General features: G+C 49.4%; 1 protein-coding gene across 1 annotated transcript; it reads right to left on the bottom strand.

Moving 5' to 3' along the window:
* Positions 1-403: 403 nt before the first annotated feature.
* AMER1 (APC membrane recruitment protein 1) lies at positions 404-16,873 on the bottom strand. Its single transcript, XM_053891549.1, has 2 exons — positions 16,682-16,873; positions 404-5,556 (listed from the first exon to the last, which is right to left on the bottom strand). The coding sequence occupies exon 2, from the start codon at positions 5,460-5,462 to the stop codon at positions 1,992-1,994; it is 3,471 nt and encodes a 1,156-aa protein (XP_053747524.1). The 5' UTR covers positions 5,463-5,556; positions 16,682-16,873; the 3' UTR covers positions 404-1,991.
* Positions 16,874-17,260: the final 387 nt, after the last annotated feature.

Genomic DNA, 17,260 nt, shown 5'->3' with positions numbered 1-17,260 from the left:
ATGGTTGGAATTTGGGCATTTCTCTTCTGGAATGCTGTGCTTGGGGTGAGGAGGGCCTTCCTCATGCTCTTTCTTTCTCTAACTCCATGAGGGATGTATTTCTTCACAATACAGACAGAGTTAGCCCGAAGAGCTGGTCTGGGTCTCTTGAGCAGTGCTGTTGGTGTCATGCCAACTTTTGTGGTGCTTCCAGGTGTGTAGCTTCTATCAGATAGATTTACTCTTTGTGGGAAGGAGCACTACCAACCCCAATCTGAGAAATGGTGACAAAGACCAGCACAAACACATTCCTTGGCCAAGGGGAAGTTTCCCATAAAGTCACCTTGACTCAGGGGGCCAACAGCCTCTGTTCCCAAGAGCCCTGTTGACCTTCTAACAGGCATGGAGATAAGCGGAGCCAGGGTTGGGGGGCAAAGATTATAATTTGGGTCAACACAACCAGGCAAAACATGTTCTATATTCTATTTCCAATAAAAAAATTAAAAGGAACCCTCTCTTACTGGTGATTAATGAGAGGTTGAGCCAGGTTAGATTAGCCTTTTGCAATGCCTTCCTGACAGCAACTCTTCCACACCAGCATTTCCAAGCTAGTTAAACATGAAAACTGTGGGTACAGAAGGGAGTGTACCATTCACTCCATATAGGGCTGCAATTCCCATGCAAATCAGAAACCTGCAGCTTGGCAGAGTGAGGACAGATCACAGTCTTTCCTCTCATGAAGGTCAGTCCTTTGAGGATGCTAATTGGAAAATGAAAGTTCTTTAGAGAGACCAGAACAGCAGCCTAGATGCCTTTGGTATCCTGTCTCTTGGGAGTGCTAGCCTGGTGCCTCTGAGCCTCTTTATAGCAACCAAATGAAGGGGTGGGCAAGGCTTAAGGAAATTTTGCTTTTTGGGGAGAAGGAATTTTCTCTTCTAAGAAGCTAGGCTTCCTTGAGCTTTGTAATGTCTAAAATTCTCCCCTGACAACTGGGACAAATGGAACTCCTTTTCCTATTCTTCCCCTGAAACCCACAAAAAACCCAACCCCCTATAGCCAAGCTTAGTTTAGGTTACTTCTCTCCCTGTGTCTCAATTAAAAGACTATGTCCCTTGTGATGAGATTATGAAAATTTCCTTTGGATACAAAAAAAAAAAAAATCAAAAGTGTCTGCAACTCAGGCAGTCACAAGCTTAAGAGAGGAAGAAGGAAAAAAAATCCTATCATTCCACAACTCAAGACTTATGGCAGTATCTACAACAGAACCCTATTTTGCCTTCTGTTTCCAAATGGATGAATTTGATCACTCCATTAAGGGGATTAGAATTTTTTCCTTCAACCCAAGTTATCATAGGCCACGTTAAAAGGCCCCCATCTGGTTACGATGCCAAAGTCTACAGCAATAGGCAGTAAGACACATGCTACTTGATCCTCTCTAAGGGCAGCTAGCTGGGGTGAACAGATTATATAATCATCTGATGTAATGGTGGCAGCTATGCCAAGACTGAAGGGAGTGGGGGTGGAGAGGATCTGTACCATTATTTCACATTGTTAATAGCAAACAAGCCCTCTGTCCTTAAGTGGGAAGCAATGCAGACCTGGCTGCTCATCAGTGGTGCATCATTCACTGTGTGTAGGGGGGGTGGCAGGGATATTAACGGGTCAGCCTGTGTCAAGGATGCATGCTATGTATATAATCACTAACTGGGCAACTGGAATAGTCACAAAAGTACAGCATCTCAAATCCTGCATGGGCAACAAGAAACCCCAAAAGGGAAAACTGGAGCACAGAGCAGCAGTAGCCTCCCAGGGCAGATGTACTCAAGCTGAATGTGACCACAGATTGGCAGAAGAGGGAAGTGGGAAAACAAAGCCAAAAACTCATAGGAGCTTTCCTTGGCCAAAAGGATTTTCAAGTTAAATAGCAACCCCCACCCCCCACCCCTCTGCTCAACCCCTGATCCCCAATCACATGCTTAGGCCCCATGCCCCTACTCCAGAATAGATGATGACTACTCAGCTAGGTTTCCATTCACAGCAGTGGAGGAGTAGCTGGTGGCGAGATAGGCACCTTGCTCAGCCCTCTCCTTTGACAGGTCAAGGCTGGAAGCCCTGTAGTGAATGGGTTGAGGCTGTTGGGGCTCAGGCTGGACCCTGGACAGCTGAGGGATGCCATGAGTGATGCCCACAGGCTTGGCCTGGGACAGAGGGCTGGGGTTGAAGCCTCCAGAACTGGAGGAGCAACTGGGCTCATCAATAGGCAACAGCCTATCTTGAGGCCTGGCTCTCATACTCTGAGAGGCCTGTGGCTGCAGGTTATAACAAGGGACCATGGGAAGTGGTAGGTGTGAAGGCCGAGCTAGCTGAGGCCTGGATATCCCAGGTACCCTTAGCTCTGGCCCTGATACTGAGAGCAACATTGACATGGCCACAGGAGGTATGCAACAGGTTGTCTGCCCATATGGAGATGGGCCAGAAGACTCATCCAATTGGCTGGGACTTATCCAGGCAGGGCCTGGCCCCATTGGGAGAGGACAGGGAGCCCAGGCAAGCCAGTCGTAGGCCGCTGGTGGTTCAGTATAAAGGGACAAAGGACTGTCTCGTCCCCATTCTTCTCCTTCCCCCTCCCCTCCTCCTCCTCCTCCTCCTCCTCCTCCTCCTCCTCCTCCTTCTTCTTTTTCTTCTTCTTCTTCATTTGAATCTTCCTGATGAAACTGAAGCTCATCAGACACCGTGTATCCCTGGGCCAGGTGGGAATTTGAGAGCTCCAGCTCCAGGGTCTCTGCAGTGTCCAGAGAGCGGCTTCTCCTGTTGAGGGCCATGGCAGCAGGTGGAGGTCGAGGGTGCATGCCAGGCAGTCCCAAGTACCGAGGGAGACTGCTCACACCCCAGGGCAGACCTTGGTAGAATCGGCTGTGGTAGTTGGTGAATGTGTGTTTCTGGTAGTAGCCCAGCTCAAAAGCTTCCAAGGAGGCTGCAAGGTCTTCATCATTCTGGAACTCAGGATTCTCTTCACACTTGCCTTCCCCATCCCGTTCCACATCAGCAATGTCAAAGGTCACCATAGGGGGTAGCTCAGGGAGGTTTTGAGTGAAGGATGAGTCAGAGTCAGAGCTGCAGGACATGCTGGAGAAGAGGTTTCCACTGCTGGTGAACTCCACAAGGGCCTGTGAGAAACTCACAGTGGCATTCCCTTCCTTCTCAACCTCTTCTTCCTCTGGATCCTCAGGGGGTGAATAAGTAGGGTAAGCCTTCCTGGGAGATCCTCCAAAATTTGCTTCTTGCATGTCTGGCTCAAACATAGCATCACTTTGGAAGAGCTGCATTAGACAGGTACTTTGATCTTTCTTGGAGCAGATTCCCTCAAAACGTTTCTCTAGAGGACGGAAGTCCCTCCAGTCTGGTTCACTGCCTGCAGTGGTAGGGAAAGCTGAGGTGGTTCCCCGGTGGGAAGTCTGAGAGGCCCCTGATGTCCCTGCCACTAGGCCCATCACTGATGGGCCTAAGGGCCTCATCTGATATTCCATGATGGGCTTCTCTTGCCAGGCCTGAACCTCCCGGACTTGAGCCTCTTGAGCATGGGCCTCTCGGGCATGTGCTTCCCTAGCACAGGTCTCCCTGGCATAGGCCTCTCGGGCTTGGGCCTCTTTGACATGAGATTCTCGGGCATGGGTCTCCCTGGCATGAGTTTCTTGGGTATAAGACTCCCTGGTGTGAGCCTCTCGGGCACGTGCCTCCTGAGCCTCTTGGACCTCGAGCTGCTCTCGCCGAAGCTCCCAATATAACAACTGTTTCTGTATGGTCACTAGCCGTTCTTCCTCTGTCTCCATTGCCCCAGGTGGCCGAGAGGAAGAAAAGGGCTCAAAGTTCAAGAAGGGGTCAAATTTTTCAGAGCTGCGACCATGGAGGTCATAAAGACAGTCATCCAGAGGTGGGGAGGCCTCAAGACTATCATCTGGCTCATAGAACTCATACAGGGCATCTCCACTGTAGCTATCTCGGGGTAGGCAATCCCTGCGGACAAGCCCTAAGGTCTCACCTGAATCACCCTCAAATCCAGGTGTTGTGGAGTCATAATAACCCTCATCACTATTGGGGGCAGACTCTTGCTGGTCACTCTGAGGAGTCAAAAGGTCCCCAGGGGCTAAGCCAGGATAAGATCGAACTGAGTCAAGGAGCATGTATCCATGCTCTCCTGGAGATGTGATGGGATGGTAGCCTAAATGCAGATTGGGTCTTGGGTACATCTGGGCACTTTCCCACAGATACTCTAAGTCATAATCTTCTTCCTCCTTGACATCCTCTTCTTCTTCCTCTAATTCTACCTCCTCATCCTCCTCTTCTTCCTCATCATCATCATCTGGCAAGGCCATCTCCTCCCCACCTCCTTGGTAGGTCACCAGGCAGGAACTTCTCTTGGTCCCATCTCGATTTGCCCTCTGGCCTCCAGAGGCCATGCTGTCTGTCATACTGTCCATGTCCTGCTCAGCTATGATGTCACCACAACCTGTCAGTGAGTCAAAACTTTTCAGGGATGTGACATCTCCAAACAGGAGGCTCAGCTGGTCCCCAACAGGGCCATTTGGTGGATTTACCTCTTCTGCTACCAATTTCTCCCCTGTTTTTGGACTGTGGGGCTCCTCTGGGCCACTGGCTTCAGAGGCAGACTTGGACTGCAGAAGTGCTGAGGTAAAGCCCTCCATGGGTTTTTCTGTATCTTTACAAGCTGTCTTCTCAGTGACTGCTGGAGAAGACTCTGGTACTAAAGAAACTTTTGACTCAGGGGCATCTTGGGTTTTGGCATTTTCCTTTCTGCGGGCTTGGAGGATATCCCCAGCACAGGGCAGAAGGGCTGAGCTTACACGTTCATGAGGCCTGGCTCTGGCCCCTTCAGACCCCTTGGTCCCTAGCTTATTTTGTTCAGCCCCAGAGACCTTGCTTTTCCGGTGACGGCGGATACTGCTGAAAAAACCTTTCAGGCCTTTCTTTGGCTTGGGCACAGAGGGAACCTTCTCAGTCCCAGCTTTGTCTGTCGCTCCAGCCACAGATGTTTTGCTTTTGGAGCCTGTCTCCAAAACCCCATGGGCACTCTGGGAACTGGGAAGTTGGCAAGGTGATTCAGGCAAAGGTAAGGCAAATCTGGTTCCTTCACTGACAATGTCTTCAGGGCCATGGGCTGCTTCAGTCAGGCCATCAAGGGTCTTGCTCTTGCTAAGACCCTTCTTGGAGATGCCTTTCCCAGAACCTTTGCTTCGCCCCCCTCCAAAGAAACTAGGCAGGGTACAGATACCCTTCCTGCCACCAAAAAGTTTCATGGCAGTTTTCTTCAGCCTACCTGGGCCAGATGAGGGTGGCTCTGACACTGGCTCTTCTGTCATCTCAGCTGCATTGTTCTTGGCTCCTTTCTCTGCCCGTTGGTCCTGGGTGTCCATAGAGGCTGCTGCTCCCTTGGCCTGAGAAGCTTCATCCTTTCCAGTCTCCATGGTTATGGGGACAACTCAGGTATGTTCAGCTAAAAAAGCAGTCCTTTGGCTTCCAGGCACTGTTATCATCCGTCAGGAAGCATCACAGTTGGACCTAGAGGAGATGAGAGAAACAAAGATAGAGAGAGTGTACTGCTAAGCAAGCGTCCAGGCTATGTTTGTTTTCACAGGTGTCTTTTATTTCAGGCTTAAGTGGAACAAGAAAGAAAGTAAAAGAAAATGTATGAAAAACCTTAATGCAACCCATATGGTTGGCTTGCTGGGCCAGCCTCCCCTGGGCCCCAAGGCAACATAACCCTGAACAACAGGCAGCCATCACCCCAACCCCTCACTAGGTCCACTCCCTTCAGGCCACCCTAAGCTCAGGAGAGCACTGGGCAGGAGGAACTGCAGTTGTGGGAAATGCCCAGTTGTGCTATTGACTGCAGGAGTAGTTATCAAAAGGGGTAGGAAGGGGGAGGTAGGAAAGGCAACAGGAAGGTCAGCTAGGATGACACAGAATTTTTGCCAAACAGCCCATTCAGTCCTAACTGGGCTCTTCAAGATTCAGGCCTCAATTTCACATTAGTCTGGGTTCTCACAGATATTTTTCGTGGGGTTAGAAAGAAAAGTAGACCTGAAGTTCCACTTCTTCCCCACAGGCTCCCTAAATTGTAGCATGCCCATGTTCAGACTGTCAGAAGCCCAGAGTAGGAGCCTCACAGGCCCACATTCCAGAGCTATAATCCAGGATCTGCTAAAAAGGCATGGTGGCCTCTGGGCAAGGCACTCTATGGACTTCAGTACCCTTGGTCCAAAAGGCCCAGCAATACTTCCCCTTCATAGTGGTTATGTGAGGGGTGGGTCTAGGTCAGACTCTCTATTGACTGTCCTACTGGGAAAAAAATAATGTGGTTCTTGGTAACTGGAAACCCCAATTTCCATTTTAGAACCATGAGGCAAACTATGTCTTCTCTACTCCCCTCATTATTTTGGCTCCCATCTAGTTCCCTATCTAGAAAGGGAACTCCTTGAAGACATAACTCCACGTGATCCACATTCCTGGTCTGTAAGTAAGGCTCTCAATAGCAATTAAATAAGTAAACCTGGTACAAGGCACACCCTTCTGGTCTAGGCTCCCAAATTCTCCAAATATCCAAATGCCACAGAGATGGAATAAAGACTATCCATCACACACACCCCAACACATGTCCCCCACCCCAAGTCTGATATATTCATTCTAGTGACTGAAGCTGGTTGACAGATGGATCAGTGACCAGCCTGCTAAAACTCATGACCTCTCCCTGGAAAGTTCCTTACCACTGTTTCCCTTCTCTGTAGGGTAGCCACAAGCAGACAGGGAGCTAAGGAAGGAGGGGAGGCAGAACAACTGCTGGGAGCCAGAAAGAGACAGACAAGCATTGCTGGTGTCCCTGGAGTAGTTTGCCAGCACATCAGCCCTGTAATTGGTTGCAACAGTAATAAGACTCACACATTCACCTGCAGTAGAAGACTAGGGACCAGCTTTGGGGTGGAGAGAGACTGGTAGCTAACTAGCCCCTGAAGTCATTGGAAGAACCCTCCTGGAGCCCTGATCCTGTCCTTCAAACATGAATTTTGCTCCCTGTGCCTTGCTTGACTTGACACTTGAATCATCAGTGTGATCCCAACTCCCATCAGGAGCACTCTGCATAACTGAAATATTAAACTTGGAGCAAGATAATGGCTGGTTATCCAGAAAATAAAAGAGAAAAAAATATCTGATCCCTTCTCTGCAGAGATGTGTATTGTCATTTACTCAGTTTTTTTTTTCCTAGATGACATATTTTTACATGATATTGTTTTACCTCAGCCCTGCAACTGATAGCCTTACAATAGACAATGCCATCCCCCACAAATATACAATCATGCATACACACACAACCACTCAGAGTCCTTTCCTCAGGGGTCATATGGGAATAGGGGCCCTATCATCTATGTGAATTCCACACTTTTCAAATAACAGATTTTGTTTCAGCCCTGAAATTATTGACAGTGTTGTCATTATGGTGCTAGACATGGAATAGCAGGAGTGGAGTTGTTTATGAAATTGTATTCCCCTCTGTGGAATTTATGAAACAAACCTCTTCTGAACATTTGGTAAGTGATAGACATTAAGCTCAGTTCTACAAGGTAGCCAGTGCTTTTGGGGGAGTTCCTAGGCTAATAGGGAGAGGGTACTATATATAACAGTCTGAAGGCACAACATAATACAAGCCTTAAAGAAGAGCCCCCATTATTGCTTAAGATGCATGATGGAGTATCATTATTTATACCTTGTTATCATACCCCACTATAAATCTGAAAAGCAGAAAGACACCCCCCTGGGTTCAGAAAAGCTGCATTGAGGAGGAGGCATTCAATCTAGGCTTTTTCAGACAGGATTGAGTAAAAATGACAATGATTTAGAGGGAGGGATGAAGGAGACTAGTAAGTGTGGCTGGGCATGAAGGAAGACCAAGGGCCAAGTGAAAAACCTCATGGATCTAAACATCCTTGTGGATAGAAGGCTGAATTGTCCTGCTGGGTTTAGGGATGGAATTCTTATGAACAGAGAAATTCTGCACATTGAATCTTAAAGAGAGCTGCTTTTCAGAACCTTGATGCCTTGGCTGGAGGGAAATTCCTAGGGCCTTCTCTTACCTTTGCTATTTTGCTTCTCTGGGGTAAAGGCCAGCATACTACTTTCTACATCATTTACTTCCCTGCCACAGGAATCTGCAATGTGTTGTGGAAGAAGACATGGGCTGCAGGGCTGGGTTACAGACCATGCCAGGGGACTCTGAACAAGCCAAGGTACCCCTCTTAGGCTTGGACACTTGTGACATGGAGATCACTACAGTGGTATGAGAATTAGATGGGATAATGGACACCACACACATTTTGTAAAGTGCAGTGCAAATGAGAAAGATTGACATTACTGTTATTACCACCTTCCAGGTCAGATCCCACTTTCTTAGGAAATAGCAGACCATGTATAAAAGGCCACTTATTTGGGTAAGGAATTCACTGTGGGGAGCCTTAGGGACCAGCTGCCTTGGCCATGCTAAGGAGGAGCCAAGTGTGAGGGGATTTTAAAGACATGAGTGTGGTTTTATACAAAGTCCTCTGTGTATGTGTGGTGGGAGTAGGTGAAGTAGGCAGGGATGTCTCTGGGACTAGGATTCTCTCCCCCCAGCTTCAGGCCCTCCTCCTAACTAGGACCAGGGTCATTTTTGCTGGAAAGGACCAGACTTAAAACTGTGTTGTCTCCCATTTCCCTGCCTTGTCCCTCCCAGGGCCACAAAGCTCCCCACAGATACCCATAATGCCTTAGGTTTCACAACCTGTGTGGCTAAGTTTCAGGTGGAATGTTGGGTAAGGGAACACTCTAAGGCTACTCTGTGGTCCCTCACAGGGGCTGTTTATTGCAGTTGCTACTATCATTGGTAGGGAGTGGGCTGTGGCCATCTCTGCTCTCAGGCCCAGCCTCAGGCCATGCTGGGACCAGTGGAATGTTGGCTATTAGGGCAGAGATCCTTTCTTCTCCTTTCCTCTCAAAACACAAGCAGGATACAAGCCACAAACTTGCCCCAGGAACACTTCTTAGTGAGAAGGAAACAGCTGCGGCCTGAGCCTTACATATTTTGCTCCCAGCTCAGCTTCCTGGGGCCAGCTGGGCCAACTTAGAATTCAGGAAAGAAGTGTGTGGATTCATGCAGTAGCTCCAGAGGCATGACCTCAACCACTCATAGTTCTCATGACTTCCACCAAGCAGTATCTGGGGCAAGACTACCCTGGGCCCATCTTGCCCATGTGTGTGGGGGGGTAACTAAGGAGGGAGTGATGAGGATAGGGAGCACCCCCCCAAGAGCAGCCAGTTCTGCACTATAATCAGCTCTGCCTACCTGGGGGAAATCTAGAAAGTTCTTTCAGTTTCCTCACCTGGAAAATGAGGCTACTGAGAGTGTCTACCTCTTAAAACTATTGTAAGGAACCACATCAATGTATTTAAAGTACCAAATAAAATTCATTATATAACAGAGGCTCAAAAACATAGCAATTAATTTTTAAAATATTTTCTTCAAACCATACTTGGACAATTTCTAGAGAAACTACCTCAGTCAGGATTGAGAAGGGTATACTCCAGGCCTTTATGGGTAAGTCACCAAAACTCTTTGGGTCTCAGTTGCCCCAAATGGTAAATGAGGGTGACTATGTAGTTATCTCACAGGAGGCTTTAGCTACTCTTTTAGCCAAACTCAGGGACCCAAACTGTTGCCTCAAGTCAGCTATTGGCTAGTAGCTCTGGATTATCTGGGAATTTCAACTAGCTAAGTTCCATAGCATAGGCCAGAAAGGTCAACAATTCAAACTCAGCTAAATGCACCAACACCAAAGGAAATGCAAATGAAGTGTCCTTCACCTAATCATGGCACTTACCAGTTTACAAAGCACTCCCCACTCCCTCATCCCCACCTTGGCCCTTCTTAGCAATCTATTAACCAGTCTAGGTGGGAGGTGGTAACTCCTTGTCACAGAGAAAGAAATTGCCTAGGCTTGGGAAAAGCCTTACCTAAGTTCACACAGTAGGATGGTGACAGAGCCACACCAGCTCCCAGGCCTCTGCAATCCTTATCCCAATGCCATTCTACTGCACTGTGCTAGCTACCAATAGAAGGAGGAAGACTGAGTGCAAGGACTGTGAAGGTTGCCTTCATACCTGAAAGCCGTCATCTCTCCCTCCCATCCCCTGTCCCAGACTAGCTGAGCTTTCTCTGAAGCATTTCCAGTCCTCACTTAACTTCTACTGTTTTGGCCCCACCTAGCACATTCCAGAAAGCCTGCTGACTTCAGAATCCAAGGGCTGCCAATCCAGTCTGTTGCTGCTCTCCTCATCAGCAACTCCATCACCAAACTGTGGAACATGTTCTTTTACTCTCCTTTTCCTTTGGAGATAAGTTTGATGGGCCAAAATAGGTTCAAACAGAAACATGCCATTGGGGACAAAGATGCAGATTTGAGCTATAGTTTAAAGGAAATGACCTATGAGATGATCTGGAACTTGAATCACCCGTTTCTAAAGCCCACAGCCAAGGTCCACTCTTAAAACCTTTGTTACCTTTAAGGAGCACCTCCTCTCAAGAAGGTATTCCATAACCTCTAGATGCAGCACAGACCCCAACATGGACCCTCTCACCTTGGCTCCCATTTGCCCACTACCAGCCCCTCAAATGAGTTAATGAGTTAACATACTCAGCATAGGGTAATTCATTCAGGCAGACCTCAGTCTGTTCATTTCTCTCAAATGGACCCTCCTTCATCTTATAATCACTACAGCTAGCACAGAGCAGAACCTCAAACAACATTGGTTCAACTGAAATCTAATTCAGCTGGAGTTTTTCAGCCCAGAACTAAAATGCCAGCTTCATCCCTTACAGGTAATAAGGTTCGAGAAATTGGCCTAAAATCCCTGAGACTCAAATGCCTTACCTGGAAAATAAAGAAAATGCTACCTATCATGTAGGATCACTGCAAGTATTAGAGATGATAAATGGAAAGGGTAAAATACTCTCTAGTTACTGGCAAATATTCAGTAAAAGGCCACTTGCAGCCACCTTCACCACTCCAGCTCCTCAGCTGCCAGCCCATGTCCTTTGAAGATGACACAAGCCTCTTGTCTGAGCTCCCTCTGGTCCTTCCCTGCCACAATGCAGAAATCTCACCCCTTGCCTCTCCTTCTTCCATCTCCTCCACACACTTGCCAGATTCATTTTTACAACCCTAACTTCAGAGCACCACTCCTCTACTAAATTATTCCACACTGCCTACAGGATCAGGGCCAAACCCCTTTACCTGACCTTCAAGACTCACTCTTCCTGCATGCCCCTTGCAGTTCCCTAATCTCACTTCTCTACCCAAATACACAGGGACTTCTCTAGTCTGGGAGATATGGTCACCAAGACACTACTTCTCCCTAGAAATTGGCTTTACCAGTGAGCCTTCTTGATGCCCTACTTTCTCCTTAGGCTGCTGAGGTTCCCTGCCCATTTGCCTACAATGATGGGGTCTCTGGGAGCCAACTTGCTACTCCCCTCTCAGGCTCCCAAATTTCCTTAGAGAGGAATATATCTGAGGTGGGTGCCATGCCTAGATAGTAAGGCTTCTACTATGTCAGTACTAACCCAGCAAGGGTGACACTGGAGACCGGCGCCACCACCCTCCACCCAGTTCAGATGAAGAATAAGAGAGCTAACTCCATGGAAACAGATGTGACAAGGCAGCCAAAGCCTAAAGAGGAACATTTGAGCCAAATGAACAATGGACACCCCTGACTTTCCCATGTGTTCACTCCCCTATATATATCATACCCTATGTGAGAGTCCAGGTAAGAAAACTGAGGCTTGGGAAGGGATCAGAATCAGTGCACTTAGAGGAAGAAAGTTTGAATTGAGTGCTTTATGCTCCTCTGTAACCTTGAGCAAACCCTTTCCTTGTTCTGGGCCTCAGTTTCCCCATATGGAAATGGGAGGTTGAACTAGGGGTCTGCTTACCCCAGGCTGTGTAAGAAGCCAGGAGAAGGGTAGACCTATGACCAGTTTTCTAGTGGCTGAAGAGGAGGCATGGTGGGAGCATGTGATTTTGGGGGTCCTAGGCTTTAGTGGGAGGCCTGCATGCCTAGTTGGTTGGGCTCAGTCTACCACTTCCCTATAGCCCAGCCTCATTACTCATGCCTCCCTCCACAGAATCCCACCCAACATTTTACTTTTTCAAGATGCACTAGGCCTGGCCTGCAAATATTTCTTCTATGTCCAGAAAGGAGGGGGAACAGAACTGGTCTGGCCCAGCTCTCTCTCCCCTGAGAAGAGTTGCAGCCCCCAGCAGGGAGGGCTGAGGAATGCTGTCTGAAGAAGCTGGGTTAGTACTTGCTTCGATGCTCACCAGGGAAAAAAATAAAAAATAAAACAAAACAATAACCTGTAGGAGATGAAAGCATTGAAGGCTCTACAATAAGAACTGCATGTCAAAAGGTCACAAATGTCTCTGCAGCACCACTATGTCTGCCTCTGCTCCCACCAAGCCCCCTTGTACCATTTTCTCCATTGTCCTTGTCATCCCCTAATCCCAAAAGGGAAGGTATGGGGAAGCAATGCATCCTCACCCAGTTGGCACCTGCACCTCCGCAGCGGTTCTGGTTTCCCTAACTTTCTTACTAGAGTTACATTTACACATGCACAGGTTTGAAAAGTAAGACCAAGGAGAGGAGATGAAAAGCTCTGTATTATTTAATTCAGAGAACAGAAGTTGGGGGTGGGAAAAATGGTTTAATGCCCATGAAATCTCCAATGGTTTGTTAAGCAGTAGCAATGATGGCCAGCTGCCCCCAACACACACACACACACACACACACACACACACACACACACACACACACACGTCTGTGCCTGCACACAGGTTTATGTATAGCATGACAGGTTCATATTAGCTTCGAAAAAAAAAAAATTCCTGGCAGTGTGAGATGCATGACCCAGGAATGAATGACACAGGAATGAATGCCTCCTGTGGAGGCTTTACCTTTATTGCCTAGTTTATCTGCCTGGACTGAATTCAAGGCAGAGGAACTGATGGAATAACACTGGGCATGTCCTCTTCTAGCCTCCAGTAGCCTATCTGTAAGTGAGGGGGCTGGAAGCCCCTTTTCCCTCCTTGATTCCACAAGCAACCCAGTGACCTGCCAGGCTGTTATTTATCTCATTTCCTTATTCCCCTGAACCAGCAGAACAGGGCTGCCTCCACCCCCTACACACACATACTTTCAGAGAGTGTAACAGTTCTTGAGGAATTTTTAATGCTTCCACTATACTAGGAGAGAATCACTGGACTTCCAACTTCTTCCAACTACCTCTCCTCCTTCTGAAACTTTCAATCCCCAACAGGCTCCAGACCAAGACTAAGAAGCAAAATAGACATGAAAGGGGAGGTAGAGTTCTCCAGAGAGGGCCCCAAGCTAAACCCAGCACCTTCTCACTCTTGAGGAATGGGTGAGGCGAGATTAGAGGTTGGTTAATGAGATTTTTGTGAAATGGAGGCCACTGGAGATAGTAGGATACAGTGTAAGAGTCCCTGTACAGGAGGCAGCAGCCTATCCCTAAATGCTGTGTGACCTTAGGGAAGTCCCTGTGCTTTCCAGGACTCAGGATTCCCATCTTGTAAGCACAGGAGTCCAAGCCGGTGCTCCCTGAAGGCCTGTCCAGTTGGAAGTTTGGGCATCAGCAGAGATCTGGGGGATACTTAGCCTCCACCACATTGGTATGTAAGCTCTAGGAACCCTCCTTCAATTTCACCCCCTGCAAGGCTAAAGGGAAGCCAACATGATACAACTTTCCTCTAGAGATAGCCTGCCCCTCAGTTCTATGTCCAGACCTAAAAGTGACCCCTTACAGTCCCAACTTACAACATGTTTCCAATCTCTAAGGCCCCTTTCTAAAATCCCATTTTATTATGGCATATTTACACACACACACACACACACAAATATCAAAACCTCCCAATGTTCCATTCTTCAGTGGCCCCTTCCCCCATTTCTCCCAAGATCAGATCCCCATTCCACAGCCTGGCATTTGGTAATCTCCATCTCTGGGCACCAACCTCCTCTCTACCTTAAAGCCATAGAATCTCAACCAGAAAAGACTATATCACATCTCTCAGCCTGCCTACCACCCACCCACTCTCATTCATAATTTTGCTTTTACCACTACCCTTTGCCTAGCCAAACCCCTCTACTTTCTGAAAGCTTCCAGAGTGATCCCCCTATATATACAGATTTCTCATCTCTCTCCACAGTACTTTGCCTCTAAGCTCATGAATCAGCAATCAAAGATATGTGCAGTCTGGGGTCTGGGCAGTCAAGATCTTGAATTTGTTGTTGAAGGGAAACATCATTATTTTTTTCTTATAGTTGCAACCCATTGCCCTTCTCCATTCTCATTAGGCATACTCAATAAATATCTTATCCTTAAGTATCATTTCTCTAATCACTTTCATATATCAGGACAAGTACATCTTGGAGAAGTAAAAGTCTTCTTGAAAGCTTGACAAAGACAGCAAATCCTTCTGGAGCATTCATAAACTGCTCTGCATGGCTAGGCTTTGAGGGGGTTATGGCTGATTTCAAGGTTTCATTTATCCCTCTGAGGGGTTCTGAGATAACCCAGAAATCCATGATATCAGGGAGACAAAGTAGAGGCAGGGAAACTTAATTATAATTTGACTTCTATTCTAATTTAAGTCCCCAAATGGCCAAGGGACACAGGGAGCCTGGAAGAGTTTTGAGAAAGAAGAGGTTATCATGGGTTTAAAGAGACAGGCAAAAGAGACACCCAGGAGAAGGTGGACCCAGAGCTGAGGCCTGAGAGGGAAAAGAATTTGGGCAGTGTAGGGTGAGTGGGTTTGGGTGTGAGGAGGGGAGTTACATAAGGAAGATATATTAGGTGGCTGTTGGTTCGAGGCAAGGCAGAGAGCATGTCCAGGCCTGAGCTGGAGATGCCCAGCTTCAAATAGAGGGTTGGTTTCTGTTGGTGCCTGGTCAAAGTGGGAAGATATGACTAGAGTGTGGTATCTGCAGTCCTAGCTGGTGTCACAAAGTTCCCAGCTAGCCTTTCCTCAAGTGAGGGATTTAATCCTCTCAAATACCCAGGCTTTGCAGCCCACAGTGTTCTCCACCCTTAGAGGCTGGTCAAAGGTCCGAGAAGAAGAGCCTGCCAGGCCCCTTGGTCACTCCCTCCTTCCAGTTCTTCAGAAAGGCCTAGAGTTTATTGCCAGAAGCATATCCTGGTGCAGTGACTGAGCTGTGGGTGGGGCAGAATGAGGGAAGTTGCACTGGGGGAGAAGGCTCTGCTAAAATGCCCTTAGGTGGGGTGGGGAGTCCAATAGCGCAGTGCCCTCCACCTAGCCCATACCCATGCCAATGCAGCAGGCCAGCAGAGCCAAAGAGTGAAATGTTTAGGTGCTGGAGAAGGCTCCCTTTGACCCCATGGGCCTACTAGCCTGACCAAACCGAGGCCTGCTTTGCAGGGCCAGTCCAGTGGCTACCTGGGCACTTAGGCTGTGGAGTGCCTGGAGGGCACAGCCCCTCTTTGCCAGGGAGCCTAGGCAAAGTCCTGCAGTCAGGTGGTCACCAGTGTCAGAGGTGTCTGCAGCAGACAATGACAGCGGCTCACAGGCTGGGTATTTTAAGTAACTGCGAAGTTGGAGGGTTTGGCTGTCTCTTTAGCTTTCTCGCACAGACCCAGACGGTACGTTCTCTACTACAATAATTGCTCCCTTGGCCTCTGGCACATAAATACCCCGCTAACACCACGTTTATCGCTATTTTTAAATGGGCGGCAGGAGAGAAAAAAGCGGCCAGTTCTCTCTTAGGGGATAGGAGGTGAGGCGAGGAGGGAAGACAAAGCGGCCTTGCAGATTTAACCCAAGGACTAGTTTGAGCTGCAGCTCTAACCTACGGTCCAGCAAGAGCTCCGTTGCCAGCCCCCTTGTCCGCGGGGGCGGGCGCCAGATGCGCCTGGAGGCCCAGCAGCAGGGGGTGCGGCTGGTTGGGGCCGCAAGGCTGAGGTTCCTAAGTGGGCAGCCCACAGGCCCAACTGAGCTCCTTGGGAGAGGAGGCACACAGTGTAGATAGCCCAATCCACGCCAAAGCCAGTTTCCGTCGGGCCCAGGCCAGCGCGCCCTCTGCATCCGCAGAGGGGAGAAGGAGGCAGGGGATGAGCAGGGGAGGGAAGGGGCGGCAGCTGGGCCGCTGGGGTGAGCAATATCCACGTAACACAGCTGTTTCAGCTAATGTGCTACAACAAAGCTGCGGAGCTCCCGGCCTACAAATGCACCGCTGGGGGTGCTGGCTGGCGGCTTCCCTGCCCCGGGTCGGTGAAGCAGCACGTGCGGGCCCCATCCCCACCTCCCCCAAGAGCCTGGAGGCATGGCCCAGGCTAGCCTGCCCGCCTGCCCGCCATCTGCACTCCTTCTAGCCGCAGTCGCCTGCGCCCAAGGGACTCTGCTTTGCCCCTCACCGGCCAGTCTTCAGAGCTGGTTCCGAGGGAGAGCGGAGGGCGGCCCAGACGCCGATTGGCCCAGCCCCTGGAACCCTGAAGGCGGTCAGAGCAGAGCACGCGGGACTGCACCGGACGGCGGGCAGGCGGAGGCTACCGGCAACGCGCAATGCTTACCCGGCTCGGTTCGGTTTCCAGCCCGGTTACTGTCTGCTGCGCCGCCCCGGCTGGGGCTGGAGCTTAGGCTTCTGCGGCTGAGATCGCAGCCACTGCTGTTCCTGCCGCCACCGCCGCGGCTGCTCTTCACCTCCTGCACTGGCTCCCCTTCCCCAGGCTTTGGGCAGCTCCCCCATACTCCCTCCCCGCAGACTCCATAGCCACAGGGTGGGGCGTCCGCGCCCTGATAGGCAGGCATGTAGCCCAATCGCCACAGTGGGAAGGCGGGCCCCACCCCGCCCACTGTTTTCCATGGTGTGTTTCCCTTTAAATGCAAATAACCGCGGGCGTGGTGTTGGCTGGAGGCGGAGAGGGTAAAGAACCCCTCGCTGGGACTCCCCATTAAACCCCCCCCCCCCCCCACCTCCAACACACTGGGCGAGTAATGGTTTGGCGATACGGCGAGCTCGCTGGGTCGGTCCCGCCCGGATGGGGCTCGCTGGAGCCTTGGAGCTCGGTTTTAGTTTTGCATATAGTCCCATTTCCGTGGATGCAGTGTAGTCGTGCTGAGGCGCCCTGGCAGCCACCCGGCAGTTTATT

The sequence above is a fragment of the Panthera pardus genome, unplaced genomic scaffold, assembly GCF_024362965.1.
Source record: "Panthera pardus isolate Hobbes unplaced genomic scaffold, ASM2436296v1 HiC_scaffold_27, whole genome shotgun sequence".
NCBI classification, from domain to species: Eukaryota; Metazoa; Chordata; class Mammalia; order Carnivora; family Felidae; genus Panthera; species Panthera pardus.
The sequence above is the reverse complement of the archived record's forward strand: the minus strand, read 5'-3'. Positions and strand labels throughout refer to the sequence as shown.

What these genes read in the sequence shown, in the direction of transcription:
- AMER1 (XM_053891549.1), bottom strand. Translation starts at nt 5,462, where the DNA reads ATGGAGACTGGAAAGGATGAAGCTTCTCAGGCCAAGGGAGCAGCAGCC.